Source organism: Melopsittacus undulatus, chromosome 5 (assembly GCF_012275295.1).
Source record: "Melopsittacus undulatus isolate bMelUnd1 chromosome 5, bMelUnd1.mat.Z, whole genome shotgun sequence".
Taxonomy (NCBI): Eukaryota; Metazoa; Chordata; class Aves; order Psittaciformes; family Psittaculidae; genus Melopsittacus; species Melopsittacus undulatus.
In genome coordinates this window covers 30,180,107-30,200,116 of record NC_047531.1, presented here as the reverse complement: position 1 = coordinate 30,200,116, position 20,010 = coordinate 30,180,107, and the positions used below count along the sequence as shown (strand labels likewise).

The following is a 20,010-nucleotide window of genomic DNA, read 5'->3' as shown; positions in this document are numbered from 1 at the left end:
GACACACACACACACACACACACACACACACACAAAGCTAACCACAAAACCAAAACCCCAAAGAAAAATAGACTAGTTCCAAACCTTTGATCCTAAACCCACACAGTGAACTCTGAGCTCAGAATAAAGGGGCTTGTAGCTTATCTTCTGTTACACAGGAAGAAGATACCCTTAGATGAAGAGTTAATAATACCCAACAAGATCAGAGGCATTGACTACTTATACATACAAGAAGTTGCATATTAAAGCACTTCTGCCTTTCCTTTCCTGCCTTCAGCTTCCATCATGTAAAGCTAGATCAACAGAATGAATCAGGAAATGTTATATGAACTTTCCAGCAAACAAGCACATCCAGTCAGATTCTGGAGGCCCACAGAAGACACCCAGAGCTTCTGTTCTGAACAGAATACAAGTATGGTGGAGAAGACCCACCTGCTGTGAACATCAGCTCTCCTGACATACTCCCTTCTCTCCCTGAAATAGGAGTCAACTTTGCAGGATACTGGCAAACCAAACATAGCCTCTACAAAACACTTCCTGCCAATACCTTAACGAAACCCTAAAACATGTCACTTGGCTGCTAACATATCGGGTCTACGAAACAGGGATAAGGCACCTAATGCACTTGTAGCACTGCTCTTTTTGAGAATAACCTATCTTGCTACTCAACTAGTCCAGAACAGAAGTATTCTCACACAGCCCCCTTGCGCATGCTTTTTTATATTAGCTTTAAAATAAAGCCCCACTTGAAGCCCAATATCCCCATTAGGCATCATTTATTAGATCTGTGTAACAAGACTCACTGTCTTCACAGCTTCCCCCTCATCTAATGAATGATAACAGAAACAGGACACAGGGTAAGAAAAGGCTGGTATGCAAACAAAACCTGAAGAATGTCACTGTTGCGACAGTTAAGTGTTACCCTGTATCTCAGTTACCAACTTCCTGTCACCCTTGACAAAGACCAGCCACATCTGCTGTTTTCACAGGAAGCCACCAACTTACACATTCCTCCAAGTCTAAGCTGGTATCTCGAGATCTGATGAACACAGGTTTTAAGCTGTCATAGTTGCTAACACAGTTACTGCAAGCCGTGCACAGAGTATAACGTGATGTAGTAATTACAAGGTTCAACGCCACGACCTCATATGAACATTGAAGATAATGTTTTGGTTTGGGTGTTCAAATCTTTTGCTTGTAAATTAAAACCTGCAGTAGATAACAGAAAAATATATCAGGAATTTGTTCCTAACTTCAATACCATTAAAAATAAATATTTTTTTAAATAAAAAAAATAAAAAAATTGGTCTACTTAAATAGCAAACATCCACAGAAAAAAAAAAAAAAACTGACGCAGCATGACCCGGGAAAGTGAAGAATGAGGTAGATCAAAAACTTTAGCTACCATGCCAAGGGTTGTGATCAACAGCACAAAGTCCAGCTGGAAACAGTTGCTATTGGAGTAACCCAGACACTAATACCTTCCACAGGTGCTGTTCAACATTACTCCTCCTATCATAAGAGGGTCTATTAAATGTTGTAGTCCTTCAATCACCTCCAGCTGTGTGGTGGACTCACTCCATTCTTGCCTGTACTGGGCAGCCCAGAACCAGACACAGTAATCCAGATGCAGCCTCAGCAGTGTTGTACAGAAGAACAGGAAGACCTCCCTCAACCTGTTCGCAACACTTTTCCTAGTGCAGCCGAGGATACCATTAGCTTGCCATAAAGGTACACTGCTGGCTCATGGTCAGCTTCTTATCTGCCAGAAGCCCCAGAGCCTTTCTCCCCAAAGTTCCTTTCCAACTGATCAGTCCCACTATGAACCAGCACTTGAGGTTATTGTTCCCCAGACGTGAGACTATTCTCAGAGGTATCAGCGACACGACAAGTAGTAAAGGGTACAAACTGAAAGAAATTTATTTTAAACATAAAACAACACTTTAACTGTAAGAGTCGTCAAATACTTATACTGATTGTCCAGAGAGACTGTGGAGCCTCCAGCCTTTGGAGATGTGCAACTTGCTGTACCTGACCCAAATTTGAGTAACATCACTGGCCCTTCCAGCCTCAACTATTGTACAGTTCTAAGATTCAGTGGATGTACAAGCAATGTGAGAACACGATCTTAATTACATTCCATTACAGTAAATAACATTGAATGACTTAGCCAAAATTAAGACTGCCTTTATGCACAATCTTTTAGTATTTTACAAAACTCCAAAATTATAACTCCTTTTTCAGTTTTGTGCATTTGTTGGGCGCAAAAAGTGACACAGATTCATTTTTCTTCTCAAAACATATAAAGTTATAACCTTCAAGTGCTGAGAAGATGTAGGTTTCACCAATACACTCTCAGAATTACTAGTCCTTACTACTCCTGTGTAAACAATGTTGTGGCAACAGTTACATTTTTCATCTCCATTACCTAATAAAGTTGACCAAAAAAAAAAAATCAACATTTGCAATTAAGCTGTCATTTACAATCCTCACACCAACTAATCAAGGAAAACACCATATAAATTAAATGAAAAACACAGCATTGAAACTCAGTATCCAATCCAGTTATAAATATTTTAAAGCAGTAGAATGAAATATCACCACACAGTTTGAACCTACCTTTCTGCGATAATTTGATCTCTCCATTTTCTTTCTTGATTTCATTCATTATTTTGTGCTTCTTCTTCTCTTTTTGCTTCTTTTCCCTTTCTTTAATTTTGTCTTTGATTTGAGCTGAAATAGAAATATTTTACAATTAAATAGGAATAGAAAATTAATGGTCATATGCACGTTTCCTATTGCTCTTATGCAAGCTCTATTAAAAGGATGAAAGATGAGTTACAAGGAAATCCCAGTATTTATAACATGAAAAGCTAATATTTATCTGTTGCATAATCCAACATAAGATTATTTAACTCAGGCAAGGTCTGTTTCTATTATGCATGCAACAACTCAGCATATTAACTGTATACAGTTAATTTTTGCAGCTAATTTTTGCTTACTCCTACTACACTCAACTCTCACTTTGCATCTGTAGTTACCTTATTTTATATAGATTCCAATTAAATGCACTAGATAAGGAATGGAGAAAAGAGTATGGTTTGTATTTTCCTGGCTGCACATGTACACTATCATACACTGTCACAACCTCAAATAACTATCTTCACAAAGTCTAAGCTTAAGACTTTTGCAAGTAGCTTGGAATGAATGAAGACTTCATTTGTCTGCTGCAAAATCTTTTACATTATGATCACAGGCTACACTAATGCATTCATAGCAGCAAGATGTAATTAACACACATGAAGTGTGCTGCATTTGCACAGCAGATGCAATGCACTGGTGCTTCCCTTGCTTGCCTATAATCAACAACAGTCTACCAGAGCAGTCTCATTATTTATTTACTTTCTTGTCAAGTCACTGAAGGTTTTTCAATTGTTGTCACACAAAAGGAGAGCCTTTAGGCAGACTTTCCACATGAATACTAGACCCAGAGGAATTCATAATTTCAAAGAGTAATCTTCTCAAGGCCAGTTTAATTCACTTTTGAGGACAAGCATTTTGGGAAGACAGATTTTACTAGGCTTAGATGCACTGCAGCCAGCAGTTCATGCCATTTTCTTGGGCTGAAGCCAAAATACCTGCTCCAAGAGTCTACTGGGCTTTTTAACCTTGCTGAGAAAGAGGAGCTCTGATTTCAAGCTTCTACATAATGTTATGCTTCAGAATGCTTTCTCAGTAATACAGCTGAGAGATTATCCTGATGTTTTATTTATGGTACTTGCATTATTATAAACCCCATGTGGAAGCAGAGAAATCCAATTTCATTTTCTCAAGCATGCACATAAAATAGAAGTGGGTATATTCACTACTTAAAAAATCAGAATATTCCTCAGAACCAAACCAAAGCAAGCTTTCAATTCTAGAAGACAGTTCCATAACCAAGCTATTTATGAAGCATGTTAACAGTTAAACAAAATGTTCAAAGCAACCCACATAAATGAATGCACATCGATGACTCCACAATATTTGTATCTTTCATTTTAGGAGTCTTCTAGTAAGGCTAGAAAACATGAACCCTAGCAGTTGTCAGTATGAAGAGCATATTTTGGGAAGAGCCTAAGAAAGAAAATAAAAGCCAAGAGATGCAATTAAGAAGGTAATTAAGGTATGCTTGTTGTCTACCCACAAATCAAGATAAACAGAACAGAAACCATGCTGGCACAAAAATAAACAGGAATAAGGTAGCTGTGCTTAAAACTGTCTGGAAGTCTCAGTTCAAAGCAACTGGAACAGTCACGTCCAAGAACAGCCTTCTAACAGTTCAACGAGAAGGGATGACAAAGCAGATACATCTTACAGAAGGCCATGGAATCCAAGCAAGTTTTCCTAAGCAAAACAAACACGTGCTTTCTAGGAATAAGTTAAGCAGACGTGAATCTTCCTCTCTAACCTGCTTCTCCCCTAAAGGACATCCCCAAACTGTAAATTCCCTGCAACTTAAGAATATGAAGTAGGAAATAAAATTATCCAACAGGAGCCTAAGTAACACTTTGAAAGCAAACACTCAGCAAGAAGGCAGTAACATCAGGCTTGATTTGCAACCTGCACTGAATGTTTAACTCTGCCAGGATTATAATTATCATGGAAAGACCTAGATCTTATCTCAACATTTGCATACTGTTAAGAGGCACACTTGACTCCTGCTATCACTTGGAAATCAAATAAAGATTGAAGAGCATACACAAATGCTAAGCCTTGTTGAAAGAGGAAGAAAGATAGCCTGAAAGAATCCTTTATTGCAGGCTCATGAATAGCCTCTCAGGCCAATGAATCTTCCAGTTTTGTCAGACGCAACACATAAGGAGGGACAGAGAACAAGCTGAAACCTCTTAAAAAAGCTTCTAGTTTATTTTTGCATCTAGAAAGCAATTAGCAGAGTCAGTGGTGAAATGCTCCAGATGAAAGAAAATATGAAAATGTCCCATAACTTTCTCCAGCAACAGCCATAAGAAAATCATACCTGAAGCAATTGTCTTACATAATGCAAATGCAGCTGAGGAAGATTTGAATTAACTATTTCCCTTTTAGAAAATCACAGTACTGTAACAAAACCAGAGTACAGCCTGAGGCAAGTAAAAAACCTGAGGCAAGCTGAGAATCCCAATTTAAATGTACAAGTTCTCAGGTTTCCTCCCTCAAAGCTCGCAGAATAGAAAAGCAATGGATGATAAAGTCCTCCTTAATAAAAAAAAAAATCATAAACAAATACTGAAACAGGAAAAACCCCAATATAATAATCTATGTCAATATGAGAGTCATTACATTAATTAACACTTGGTCTTAGGTCTCAGTTCAATTGCCTTCAGCTTCTGAGTAAAAATGTAAGCACTTTCTAGCCTGGCTGGCAGAACTGAAACACATTTCTCAAACCAAATTCTGCAGATTATTCTCCTCTGCAACAGATATTGCATTTCAAAGCTCTCAATGGGATGCAGAGAGGAAAAAAAATAAAATCAAACTATTTTATGATTCAGTTTACTACAAAAATCTATTGCAACTTAACTATGCTGGCTCTGCAAAGTCAATACACTTAAAGGCATCGAATAGCCATTATAGTCAATAAATGTGATTAAGATATGCCCGTGGCACGGATATCCAAGAAGGAAAGGCAAGCGCAATTCTCCAAGTACGGTCTCCACACTAACTCCTGACACCATATCTTGCTGCCCAACAACCCTGATACAGTTCAACACAGACTAGAGCATTTTGAGACTTCCCAAAATGCCACCAATCAGTATCTCCAAGCATCTTCAATACTATAAGGTATTAATTTCCTCCAGCTATACATAATTACAGTCCAAATCTCACTTTCCCAACCAAGAAACAAAAAAAATCTTCACAAAAACCATGTTTTAAAACAAATTCCTCCAACATTAAGCAATTTACATGCTGTAGAATAAATAACCAGTAAGTGAGGCTGGCAAGGGAAAACTTGTTCTGTTGAACAAGTTAGGACTACTTAGAATGTTCTTGTACAGCTTTAAGGTCTACCAGTAGCAGCTACTACTGATCCTAAACCTTAGGTCTTCCTTCCATGCCCACAGAATATTTCAAAATTAGCTTCACCAATGCTATTTCTAGCAAATTAAAAAGAGAAAGTCTTGTGCTGCTGAGGGAACAGGATGAGATGAGTCCCCAGGAAATAAGGCAACTCAAACAGTCAGTGATCTCGACAAGGGTATTTCAAGTACCAAAAACTATTACCTCTGTATGTCATAGCATTGCAATTGCCAATGGAACAGCTTCAACTTTTACAGAGATAAAAAAAAAATGAAGGTTCAGAAAAGCAATTAATGAGTTTAAGTTTCATATGCTGATGGGAAGCTCATTTCAGTTCAAAGAGGCAGTTTGACTCAAACAGGGAAGAAAAATTTTGTAAGAGGTCTTCGTTCTTAAAAGAACAATATATACACATGGACCAGTGACTAGAAGCTGAAGTCTGACATCCCTAGTCCATAAACTATATTACAGGGTTTCTGGTAAACAAAAGCACAAGTTAGTCCCAGAAACAACTTAAGTAGTTGTGGTCCATTACTGGAACTTCCTCAGCAAGGGTGTAGGTATTTTGCTTTGGTGGTTGGTTGGTGGTGGGTTTAGGGGGGAGGGGGAGGAGGGATGGTGTTAAAGTCCTAGTCTAAATAAGATGTTAATTAAAAAAATTAGACACAGCACATGCTCTGCAGGAAATCACAAAAACATTTATCATAACCCTTTCAAAATTAATCAATAATATACAATATTATGGCATGAGGCCACCGCAGCATATTTGCATTTCAATAGCTATTTTTCCATTTTAGTAGATACTACAAAACAGCATTCCAGCAATAAAACCTTAAGTTTTAAGCTGTTTGTTCTCTCCCTTTGAAGAAAGGTAAGAGAATCTGTGGTCTGGCAAGGGATAATCAAAAGATTAGTCAGCTACTGAACGTGATGATCTAACATTTCATGTCTGCTGTTTTTTAACTAGTGGATCAAAACAAGACACAACAATTTCCTGTTACATCTGCTCTACTTTGAAAAGGGAGAGAATACAAAATCCTAACAGTATCATGGTTCTTTCAACAGGAGAAAGTCAATCATGTGACATATATCACATCTGAAGTAACTGAAAAGCACACTTAATAGCCATATAAGACACCAGCAAAAAAATGTAATAAAATAAAGGCTCTCTGGGAAAATATCAGTTCCTCTACTACGGATTTAAATCAATGCCTTCTCTTATACCAGCACATCACTCATACCAAAATCCTTACTTTTAGAATCATCCAAAACCCTAAGCAGAGAACTACTGCTCTACTTCGTCAGCACACACCTGGACAGCTGATGCCTGTTTCTACTCACTATATGGTACTAAGACAGCTTACAGCTATTTCTCCATAGCCCACTGCTCACTACTCCTGCAACAGCTTCCCTGTGATATTCAACATCCAAAGAGGACAGCAGTCCTGGAAACATCTTATTGTTCATCTGATGAATTTTAGGGACTAGCTCCAAACAGCAACTGATTCAGATGTCTCCACATTTTCCACTCTATTGTTTTTGGGTTTGGTTTCTTGGGGGGGTTGGGGTTTAGGGTTTTTTAATATCTATGTTAGGGACAGTTATGACTAAGTCTGTGATTATTACATATGACACTTTTCCTACACATGCACAAACATTACTGTAGCACAGTAACCCTAAGTCTTCTCACATCATTGCTCACCTTAATATGTGCTCTCCCTGTACATGCACAGACTTCCTTTACATACCTCTAAATGGTATGTTACATACAGCTAAACACCAAAAGCTTGAAGTAATTTGTATCCCAGGGTAGAGATGGAAGAAGTATCTTCTCATGAAGTTTCCTTCCCCCATCAAAATGCACTTTCCCTTTCTCATGCTTTGGACAGAGAAGCACATTGCTCAGGAAGTAACTAGTCACAGACTAAACAGAGTTTGTAAATAGTCCCTACTAGAGTTAAAGAAAAAATAAAATTCCAAGCACAGCAGAAATCAACAACAGAAGCTCCACTAACAGCTGAGCTCACTTCTTCACTTTCAAGCTATAGTGCCTGAATTTAAAAAGCCTCTATTACTAGTTATTTTTTACTCTTGTGGTGGGTTGACCCTGGCTGCAGGCGAGCTGCCCACCAAAGCTGCTCTGTCACTGCCCTCCTCAGCTGGACAGGAGAGAGAAAATACAACAAAGGCTCATAGGTCAAGATAAGGGCAGGGAGAGATCACTCACCAGTTACTGTCGTAGGCAAAACAGATTTTACTTGGGGGAAAATTAATTCAATTTATCACCACTCAAATCAAAGTAGGATAATGAGAAATTAAAAAAAAAATCTTAAAGAACACCTTTGCCCAATCCTTTCCTTCTTCCTGAGCTCAACTTCACTCCCACATTCTCTACTTCCACCCACCCAGCAGCACAGGGAGATGAAGAACAGGGCTTATGATTAGTTCCTCAAACACCTCTGCTACTCCTTCCTCCTCAAGGGATGATTTCTCACACTTTTCCCCTGCTCCAGCATGGATCCCTTCCACAGGATGCAGTCCTTCAGGAACAGAATGATCCAGGCTAGGGTCCCACTGGATCACAAGTCCTGCAGCAAACATGCTCCAGCCTGGGCTCCTCTTTCCATGGGGCCACAGCTCCTGCCAGGAGCCTGCTCCAGTGAGGGCTTCCCACAGGGTCACAGCCCCCCTCAGGCATCCCCCTGCTCCAGAGTGGGGTCCTCCCTGGGCTGCAGGTAGAGTCTGCTCCACCATGGACCTCCATGGGCTGCAGGGGCACAGCTGCCTCACCATGGGCTGCACCAGAGGCTGCAGGGGAACCTCTGCTCCAGTGCCTGGAGCACCTCCTGCCCTCCTTATGCACTGACCTGGGGGTCTGCAGGGCTGTCTCTTTCACATATTCTCACTGCTCTCTCTGGCAGCAGTTGCTGCTGTGCAACAACTTTCCCTCTCCTTTTTAAACATTAAACCTGAAACACTACCACAACCACTGACCGGCTCAGTCTTTGCCAGCAGCAGGTCTGTCTTGGAGCCATCTGGCATTGGCTCCATCTTACATGGGGGAAGCTTCTAGCATCTTCTCACAGAAGCTGAGCCCATACCCCCCTGCTACCAAAACCTTGCCACACAAACCCAACACAACTCTACTAAATAAGCTATGTGTGTACCTTTTAAAATACAGAGTTCTGTAGGAATAAGTATCCTTGTTTGAAGGAAATACAACACCCAAGAACTGAAGAGATTTCTAAATGTCTCATTCAAGTTCACAACACAATTGTCAAAGTCCATATTCTTCAGTTTTAATGTCATAGAAATAGTACAGCCACAAATGAAATGCAGCAGCAGCAGTGTACTGAAAGAAGTGTTATATACAGACAGGAAGAAATCCATTATGAAGAAGTATTCTACCTCACCTTCCTGATTGGCATCTGAAGAATATTTTCACTTTACAGTGAATCCCTATGATGAACTGAATCTATTCTGATTGATATACATACTTCCTCCTCAAATCCAAACACGTTGACTTTTTCTGGACGTTAGGTTAAGTGTGTAAGTAAAAGAAATGGAGCACACACTGTATTTATAAAGGCAAACAGCCATTTCTAACTAAAGATCATAGTAAAAGTCTTCTGTCTCCTAACTAGGTAGGTACCTCGTCATAATGATTACAGTGATTTCCTAAGTATTAAATAAAGGCACACAAATTCAAATACCACACCATTCAGACTTTAGAAATGTAACCAGATCTGTCTCTATTGCAAGCTTTCTTACAGATCGAAATGTAAATATAGTGCACAGAGAATGAGTCAAGTGGGAAATGCTCAGTAGTGGATTAAGCGCAAGGTGGTCACTGTTACATTGTGAAATTCACACCTTGAACCTCATGCAAGAACTGGTGTAACTGTTTCAGCACTAAGGCAACAACCTTGCCTGATGCCAAAACCCGCAGCTGCTTTGCATCAGCTTTCCAGATGGTAACTCACATTAGTAGTCAGTCATAGATTATGTTCAAAGTATTCTGCCTCTCTCTCCTCCCTTTGATTTAAGGGCTGTCACTGCACATCAGGCAAAATATTTACAAACTACTGCTAAGGGACACCATCAATATGGTTAACACCAACAGTACTGTAAGTGAAGGGAAGGGGCAGGAGGAGGCGAGGGCAAGAACATCAGTCCCTGTCCATTCCATCAGCATTCTCCTTCCTTCATACAAGTACCCCTAAAAATAAAACCTCAAGAAGACATATTTATCTGGTTATGCAGATAGATGAAGCACGTTTAACATCACTATGTTAACGGTTTTGACACCTGCACTTTCATTAAGTCATACAAGGTATAATGGAGAGCAGGCTTCCTAACTTAGTGAACATGAAAACTCCCCTATAGAAGTAACTCAGAAATACCTTGAGAACCAAAAAAAAAAAAGAACAAACAAACAAACAAAAAAAACTATGATAGCTTTCTCATTCCAATAACCAGAATATTTGGCTGACATCCCCTTCAGCAAGTTTAAAATCCAAGATATGATGAAAGAAACACCCTTCCCAGGCCACAGCACTTAACCAAGTCCCCCAGTGACTCAGAGGACAGACACATGCCTTTCAAATTCAAAACACTTCCAAGAAATTTAAATCTAATTTTTACAATTCCTCTAATCTCTGCACTTCTAAAGGAGACCTATATGCCAAACTGAATGAGCCAAGTTTAAGCTCAAGCACTGGGGAGTTGCATCAGAAATCGGTAGTGGAGAATATGACAGCTGCAAATAAGGCCTCTGCAAGAGGTTTCAGATCTGATGTTTCAGATTCAAGATCCAATGTTGAAACAGATCTTGGTTCAAAGACAAATTATTTATTATTCCCCAATAAGAATAAATTTCTGCTATGTAACTTACACAGAGCTGCAATCTGGAGAACAGGAGGGGCTTTGTTTGTTCTCCAGCTTAGAAAGTACATGATTTTGTTCTGCCTAGCAAAGCTTCATGGTTATTTCATAGAATCTAAAAGGGGACAGGGTCCCTCAGGAGAAAGATAACACTGCTTCAAATTCACCTCAACACTGAATGCTTACGTTAACATTGCCACCAGCTCTCAAAACTAAACTGCATCTAAATCTCGAACATCTGAAGAAATTTGAGAAGTCCTTCTTCCTCTCATACCTCCCACTTAAAACCCTGAACACTTTCCAGACGTTGTGATTACAGTGGTATATCTAAAGAGAAACGTACTGAACAATTCAAAAGAGAGCGATCAAGAGGCCTCACAAGCGTGACAATGACTGCTAACTTCAAGGAGTTCAGAAGAGGGAGGGGGAAGTGAGGCAAGACACACAGTATAGAAAAAGGGGGGGGGGGGGGGACAGAGGAAATATAAGTAAACAGAAGAAGGAAATGTTTAGCAGAAGAAAATAAGATTACCTGAGTAGCAAGATGCATGGTCCCAGCTCCAAAGTATAGGAAAAAAGATCCAAAACTTAACCTTAGTAAGCCCAGAAAGTGCCATTTCTTGAAAGCTTAAAACCCAGAAGTGTCATACAATCCAAAGCAAGAAAGTTATCAGAAGAACCACTGGTAAATTCCTACCTGAAGTCTATTCTAATCTATCAAAGACATCAGAAGAAAGAAATGAGGGGGAAGGGGACAATACTAGAAGTTAAAAAGAGAGCTACAGTGCCATGTTCAGCCTTGTTGCTTATACAGGGAACCCTCATCTGCAAGTTAAACATACCACTCTCATTCTGTAACTGGTTGCACACTATGGCAATCTTACCAGCAAATGGATCATTGAAGGAAAAAAAAAAAGAGGGAAAGGGAAATTCTACACAGAAATGACAAGAAAAACAGGAAAGATGGTTTACACCTCAGAGCAAGTCTATGGACCAAAACAAAGAATTTTGGTGTCTCCTGATGCCGTGGGGACTGGCTGAGCTGAGCTTTACACTGGTAAGAAAACAATTTCAACTATGAACTGCAAGAGCACACTATCAGTTAAATGACTGAGTCAGTAAAGTCATAAACTGAAACAGCAATCATTTCTGTCAGATTCACACCATGTTTCCAAACAAGAACAGTTACACAATTCTTCATTCCACTGTCAGAATATACTTGACAAGTGAAATTTAAGCTTAACCAGTGTAAACCTCCCATCTGCAAGATAAATCATGCATGTGACAAAATGTTCTTCCACGTTCTCTGCATGCTAGATCATAATCTCAGAAGGGTTCACACAACTCCATTCATTTAACTGAAACACAAGCTGTGAGGACTGGTTATGACTGCACGTTAAAGGCCCTCCCAATGAATTAGAAGACCAGAGAAATCTGCAAATGAAGACTTGTTCAAGGAAGAAAACAAATATTTTGGAAAGCTTTAAACACATCATTCATCTTGGCTTCCTATCACTTAGCAAAGCAAGGTGCCTCAAAGCAAAGCTCTCTTATCTAGTAATCACTATTGCAAGCAAAGGACAAACATCAGCTCCTATAATCAGTTTTTTGACTAGTAGGCAAAACATCTCACAATTTCTTCCTCAGTGTCAATATCCCTTAACCCTTCTTAGAATATGGAAAACACTATTCCTACTACTCAAAGTCCTGTGATGACACTTTCCATGTGCAGATATCATTTGTTCACTGTGTACCCTGATTCCCTGTATTCTTACCTAAAACACAGTCCCAGCAATTCCCCAAGACCAATTTTGTCATTCTTTTTCCTGATGCCCCTAGCTTAATTCCTCACTTTTTCCAGCACTACAGTCTGCGCAGGGTCTCCCTCTCTCTCACCAAAGGACAGCTTTTTCCCTAGCATCTGCTGTTATGTAGCAGAGAATGCACACAGCTTATGGATTAGAAACTCCTCCCAGTTCACAGACACTGGCACCTTTCTTAGTACAAAGTTCAGCTGGGAATTCCACCCACACGCAACAGATCTCCACTTTGGCTACAAAAACAAGGATGGATTTTTCCCATCTCTAGAGCCTCAAAACAATCAAAGAAATCTTACCCTTTCCACCTGATTGTCTTTTAATCATTCCACCTCTTTTAGAGGCTTCTGTGCCTCCAGTCTGCTCATCTGCCCAATTTTCCTTATGGCAGATGAAACACTGATATGCGCATCAGTTCTGAAAGCTATGAGAAAAAACAATCAATGCTGTCAGTTTTTTGTTGCTGCTCATGTTCCACAGCACCAAAAGCAGAACAGTTGTCTAACTGCAGACTCCAGGGAAAGGAGATGGCACTTGCCTACATTAGGTTGTTTTTTAGAAAATATTACTAACTGCACATATGACAGTTTCTGTGAACTCATCACACATAAAGGGGCATATTTTATTCCTGCTTTCCCCCATACATTCTGTGTGTGCAAACCTCCCAGGTTTTTGTTATACAAAATCCTCTAAATTCGCCACAATGGCATCTCTGTAGGCTGCCTAAATTTTTCTCTCTCCTATCCTACCCTTCCTCACCTTTTCTACAGCACCTACGCTTATGTCTTTTTGCCCCAACACAGGATCAGAATAACCTCCCTCTTACACAGCTTTTGAGTGCTATTTCCTTCCCTCTCTCAAGTCAAGATCTCCAATTCATTCATTCCACATTCACTGCTGCAATCAGAGTCTCTATGGTATCTTCCTCTAGTTCCAGCACAGTTCCAGCAATCCCAACACGCAAGCTCTGCCTATTCCACCTTCCCACTCAAATATATCATTCTTAGTTTTCTTCCGTACTTAGGACTCTGCATGCCTCCCCCCACTCATTCTTCTATCCCTGTATCAAAACTGCATTTCTCCTTTTCTTTCTGAAAAGTAAATTATTCACAGGATTAACAGTACAAATCTGTTCTTTATTCTACAGTCAAAAATACAGACCCACTTTTAAAAGGCTGGCTGCTCTCAGCAGAAGACTCAGTGCATCCCTCACTTCTTACAGCCTTCTCTGCAAAAATACAGTTTAATGAACACAATTTTTCATTCACATAGGAAACTACACCACAAAATTTTAGCTTTAAAAAACACTTCCTCTAAACAGAGATCTAGAGACCTAGGCACCAAACAAGCATTATTTGTCTTGGAAAATGTTATTTGTTGCCCATACTTAAGTTCTCACAAAATAAAGGTTATAAGATCTGTTCTGAGCAAACAGCAACTAAAAGGTCTCACACTTGTGCATGACAGTACTAGGTTCTGAGAAAACAGCCTTTCCACATACAAAGAGCAGAATCCCCCCTTTCGAAATCACTGTTTCCAAGAGGGTTCACTGAACATCATCAGTGCAGTCATTTCTCTTATCAATGTACAAAAACATTTCATTCTATTATTGTAATATTCTCAGATTAACACGATTGTGTAACACTGTTAGGATACTATGACGATCTGAGTGAAGACAGCTATTATTTTTTCCACAGCTTTGCTAGAAAGCTATTGGGCAAGTTTTTTAATAGCTATCCTTGAAGACATGGAGGCTTCACCAACATCAAACATGTACTATGCATCATTTCTGAATTCCTAAGCCATCTCTGGACAGGAACAAGAGGGGGGGAAAATACAAAAAAACCCTAAAATTATACTCACAGAATGGTTTGGGTTGGAAAGGACCTTAAGATCATCTAGTTCCACCCCCCCCCCCCCCCAGCCACTGCCAGGGATGCCTCACACTAGACCAGGTTTCTCAAGACTCCATCCAGCCTGGCCTTGAAGATTGCCAGGGATGGATCATGTACCACTGCTTCGGGCAACCTACTCCAATGCGTCACCATCCACACAGTAGAGAATTTCTTCTTTATATCTACCCTGAACTTTCCCTGTTTAAAATTAAACACTTAAATGAAACACTGGAAAGCACTGAAATTACAAAGTCCACTTGCACACCAGAAACTGAGAATCCAAAACCAGCTGAGATCCAAAACACCTGCAACATGCCAACCAAACATAAGAACTAAAAAAAAAACCCACACAAAAAAAACTTCAACAAACATACACCTCAAAGGTAAGTGAACCAGAGACTAAGATATAAGATACCAGTGGAAATTATTGGAAAATCCAGTAAGGCAGACAGACAACACAATCAATAGTCTAAAAGGTATATTGATCTTAATAATTGTTCTCTACAAGCTTGGCTCATCCTGTAAGTATAGGTACAGACCACAAAGTATCCTAAGCCTACATAACAGCTATAATTGTTCTTTCCTTTGAAAGAAAGGAAGCTTGCTGAATCTAGGTAATGGAATGAATGTTTTGAGTTCCTCGTATTTCAATGTAAATGCAAAAGCATCAATATCTGGTTTAAGGTCACAGGAGACTGAGAAAGCATACACTGGAAATAGAAGCATGTATTCTTGTACTGTCTTCATGTATTTTTACTTCCTAAGCATGTACTGATGATCTCAGTGAGCAAGAATCTAGCCTAATATCTTGTCTTACCTGGTTTGGCCATTTTTGCCCATTAATAAACTAACCCAGCACTCCTCCCCTTTTCCTGATGGCCTTGAGCATTACTTGGAAGATTTTAACCCTGTGATCTTCAGGAAATAAAGCAAACCTGAAGCAGCAACTAAATTAGATTGCATAAGCCATGCAACCCTACATTTTAACTGCATGCTCTGCAGTACTCGGTGACTTAGGTTGTAAAAAATAATAGCCTAATAAATGAGATCACTCGCAACTGAATTTTAAATCTGGGGGAGGAAGGGGGTTTAACACGTGCTCTTCCCCGTTTTTCCCCCCAGAATAATGACAGAAACTCAGTTTTGCTGGCAGATCTCTAGTAAATTACTAGGCACCCTTATTTCCCTAATAGGTAAGAAAACCTAAGGCCTCTGGCAGCTTCTAGCTGACGCCATCGTTAATTCCACACCCCCTTTTTTGACAGGATTGACGGCAGACTAAGCGGCCACTGCCTTCTCCACAAACTTACACAACGCCAGAGCTCTACCACCAGGGTCTCGCACGCAGTGCCCCAGCCTGGCTACCCACGGCTCTGCCGAGGGCAGGGCACAGGGGCAGACAGGTAAGGCCCCCGTAAAGCGGCACTGCCCCGGGGGCAGCGTGCTGAGGCGGGGCGGCCGCAGGCAGCCATTCTAACGGCTCGACCCGAGCATCACGACCATTTCCTGCTCCGCCACGGCAGCTGCAGCAGCTCAAGGCACCTTCACGTACCGCACCATACCCACCCTGCCCAGACCGGGCTCGCTGCCCCTTCCAGACCTCCTCTAGCCCTAACTCCCAGCCCTCCCTTCCCGCTCCTTAAGCTGCGGGCAGCGAGCGATCCCCCGCGGGCCGCGCACAGCCACAACGCCCGCCCCTCACCTTTCGGGAACAGCAGCTTCACCTCCCCGTTTTCCTCCCGGCCTGCCACGCTCAGCGCCCCGCCGCCATCTCCCACCGCCGCAACCACGGGCAGGGCGCCGTGCTTCCTCTTCTCCTTATCCCGCTTCTCCTTCGGCCTCTTCGGCTTGGCGCTCCCACCGCCAGCGCCGGCTGCGCCGCCGCTCCCGCAGCCTCCCGCCTCACCGGCCAGAGCCAGGCGGTGCCGGTGGTGGCGGTGCTGGTGCGGCTGGTAGGAAGAGGAGGGAGAGGCGGACGAAGGCAGCAAAACAGCAGGCGACAGCAGCTTCCGGGGCAGTTGAGAAGGGAAAGCGAAGCTCCCCCCGCTCCCGGAGGGACCAGAGGAGAGCGCGGGGAAGCCCCACGCCGCGGGGTTGCTGTAGCTCGGCACGACCGCTGGCAGCGGCAGCGACTGCTTGCTGCTCCCGCCACCGCCACCCCCTTCACCGTTGACGCGCTTAGTACCCTTCAGGCTCCTCTCATCGGCTCCCTTCATCTTCTTGGCGGCTGGCTGTGACCCACGGGAAACCTTCGCGTCCGGGGCCGGCCTAGCGCCGAACGACTCCAGCTCGGGCGACACCGCGCCACGGACAAGACTCGGCAGCTCCGCCATTTTGAGCTCCTGCTTCTATTTACTCTCCGCTCGCCTCAACCGACAGAACCGGGAGGGGCGGGGGACATCCCCGCCTCTCCCAATAGAAAGAGGAGGCGCCAGAGAGGCAGCAGGATCGACCAATCGCAGGGCGAGGAGGGGGCGGGCTGTCAGGGGATTGGGGGAGGCGTGCTCTGCTGAGCACGCAGTCGGGGGGGTGTCGTTGCGGGGGTGGGTGCAGCAGCCGTTGCCCGGGGAGGGCCGCGGGCCAGGAGGCGGGGCTGGGTTGGGCTCGGGGCGGGGCTGGCCCGGACCCCAGCCGTGGTCCGCAGCCCTGCAGGTGTAGCGGGAAGCGCCTCTTGTGCCGGGGGGGTCAGGGCAGGCAGCCACCCCGAGAGGTGCCGGGCCTCGGCAGCCGTGAGGAAGGCCCGGTGCTGAGGGGCAGCTCTCCGGGGAGCCCCTCCGTGGAGACCGTGGTAGCCGGCCTGTGGCGTGTTACAGCGGGTCCCGGTGGCACTAGCGAGCAGAGAGCCGGTTTTCGCTAATTCTGAAGGGTTTGGGTAGCCCCGCTGCCGCGCAAGGAGGTGAGGGGATCCCTGCAGCCCCGTGGGATGTTCCCTGAGAAAGGCTTCTGCTTAGAGATAGGGAAGTTGGGAATGTCGCCTTTCCCGGGGTTACCCTGGCAGCAGGCTGAGGCGATGTAACCATCTGCTGAGCACGGGCAGCCGCAGCGCTCGCGGGCGGTTCAGACCGAGCTCCGTGCGCCAGCGGCGCTCGGCTGAGCCCGAGTGTTCCACAGCCCCCCAGGTTATCGGAGGGAGTCAGCTCACGGCCTGGGAGCTCTCGCGGGCCTGATGGCAGGAAGGCAGATGCTGCAAAGGATTGCTGCGGTGTGGGACAGTCGGGTGTCAGTCTCATCAACAAGATCACGGACACCAGACTTGTGTGCTTCAGTAAAGACACTGCGCTGCTGCAGCCTCCAAAGCCAAACCAGCAGCGTGGCCTATAGGGCAGAGTTATAGCCCTGCTTAGATGCAGCAGAGAGTGAAATTCTCCCAAGACTCAGTGCAAGCAGGAAGTGGGCACAGAAATAAATCAAAGGTGAGCTCTTGTTTCCTGCATTGTTTGCATGGCCGTTCTCCTGTCAGTCATACCTGCAAATCTTCTTGTCACAGTGAAAAGAGCAGAGTAGCCGCCACATTACACTTTGTCCGGCTGCTGCCGAATCAAATTGCAATGTGTAGTTTTGCATGTGATGTAGTATCAGGCAGGTTTTGAGATTAGGTTTATTTTGCTTCACACGCTGTTTTCATTTGAGCTGCAGCTGCTCAGCCTCAGAATAAGCTTGCTCCTTCTGCTTTGTTTTATCATTTACAGATCTGAAACCAGACCAAATTTGGTTCAGTGTTCAGCTCAACAGCAATTAAGAATACATTTTCCACACCCAGTCAACTCTGCTCAAAGGATTTTTCCCTCACATGATTCAAGTCTCACTACTGTGAGAGTGTATCCTCACACTGTTTCTGGGCATGATGTGGAAAACAGCATCAGCATCAAAGCACAGGCAGAGAATTTCACAGCGTGTGTTTGAGCAGCAGTCAACTAACATCCAATCCCAGACTGAAATCCAGGTACAAATCCACCTGTATGTATGTAGGCTGATGTAACTAGAATAGGACTATGAATGTGAAGGTCATCTTCAGCTGCCTTAGAAATTTATTACTTGTATTATGGGTGAATAAAAACCTATGCATTTTAATACTCTAGAATGAAAAATTGTAGGCACCTCATGGCACTGTCTCCACCTCGCAGGCCTCGCAGCCCACTTCATCTTACTTCTATGCTGGTATTGATACCAAACGCACGGTATGTTAAGTTCATTCAATAAAATTCATATAAGCCACAACTATATTTCCACCCTGTCATGCTTGGGGGGCTTTGAAAAACAGAACAGCATTTCCCGAAGGCTTTTATCTTTAACTAGAGTAAATGCTAGGGTGTGCTTTCAGTCCATGAAACTTGACCACAACCTCTCTGAAATGCCAAAATCATCTAGGAGTACATTACTTTTCTTCACATGGCAGGCTTAGCAAGATTTACTAGGGTAACTGGTTAGATAGCTGTCTAAATAGCTGAATATCTTCAAAGGTGCACTTACATTAACGTAGCTAATAAGACAAATTTTCATATTTCTGAACTTCTTATTGGACATGGTGGATGTTTAAATAAAAATGCATTGACTCATAATGCAACATATTGGTGTGAAAACGGATATGAAGATAAAATTAGAGGGAGGGGGATTCAGCCCAAAACTGGGTGTAAAAACTGACATGTAAACTTAACAAATGTGCACCAAACTTGGACAGCTGACAATATGCTACTAAACTTCAACCAGGCTATTGTTTGCTGTGCTTGTTGAAGTACTATAACATGCCTGTAAGCATAAGCCAAGCTTTAGTAGTGAATTGTTTAGCAAAATCAACTGGAACAAGATGACAGAGTATCTATTAGGTGTAATTGTTGCTTGCTAGAAAGCAATGTGACTAGTGTTTGGAGCTTTCTGCTGCTATCTAAGGTCCATTTGTCAACAGGAAAATTATAGGGTGCTTGAATTCAGAAGCCAGTTCCATGTTTTCAGATCCCACAACCCTGTTGCTGTGTGGTGGCCAGGTTCCAGGAATAGGTGGGGTCCCTGTCACTTGTGTCACCCAGCACTGTGATGTTGCTGTACCTGTGGTGAGCATACACTCCAAAACATTGAAACCCAATTTTAGTGTGTCGCTCTTTCTACCTCTTTTTACTTTAATTAAAATTCCACAGACAGCTACTTATAAGCGAGACACAGACAAAATGAGAAACACCAAAAATACTTCAGAATAAGAAGAGTCTTTGGAAAGAAAAGGGTAAATACAAGCAATATTTCTTGCATAAAATCCAGCTTAGAATCACCGATTTGTTCTGATGGTAATTTGAAACAGCACAATATAAATGCTTATAATAAAATGATGTGATCTTGTGAAACAGCATCAAAAACATTGCCCC

At 42.6% G+C, this 20,010-nt stretch overlaps 1 protein-coding gene across 2 annotated transcripts in view; it reads right to left on the bottom strand.

The window, feature by feature from the left end:
• Positions 1 to 17,040, bottom strand: part of RSBN1L (round spermatid basic protein 1 like) — a 57,504-nt gene extending 40,464 nt beyond the window's left edge. For both annotated transcript variants that reach the window (XM_005148389.3, XM_034062900.1), the window contains exons 1-2: positions 16,359 to 17,040; positions 2,620 to 2,733 (exon numbers count right to left, since the gene is read on the bottom strand). In XM_005148389.3, coding sequence (XP_005148446.3) covers positions 2,620 to 2,733; positions 16,359 to 16,989 — 745 coding nt within the window. In that variant the 5' untranslated portion in view covers positions 16,990 to 17,040. The remainder of the gene's footprint in view (positions 1 to 2,619; positions 2,734 to 16,358) is intronic.
• Positions 17,041 to 20,010: the final 2,970 nt, after the last annotated feature.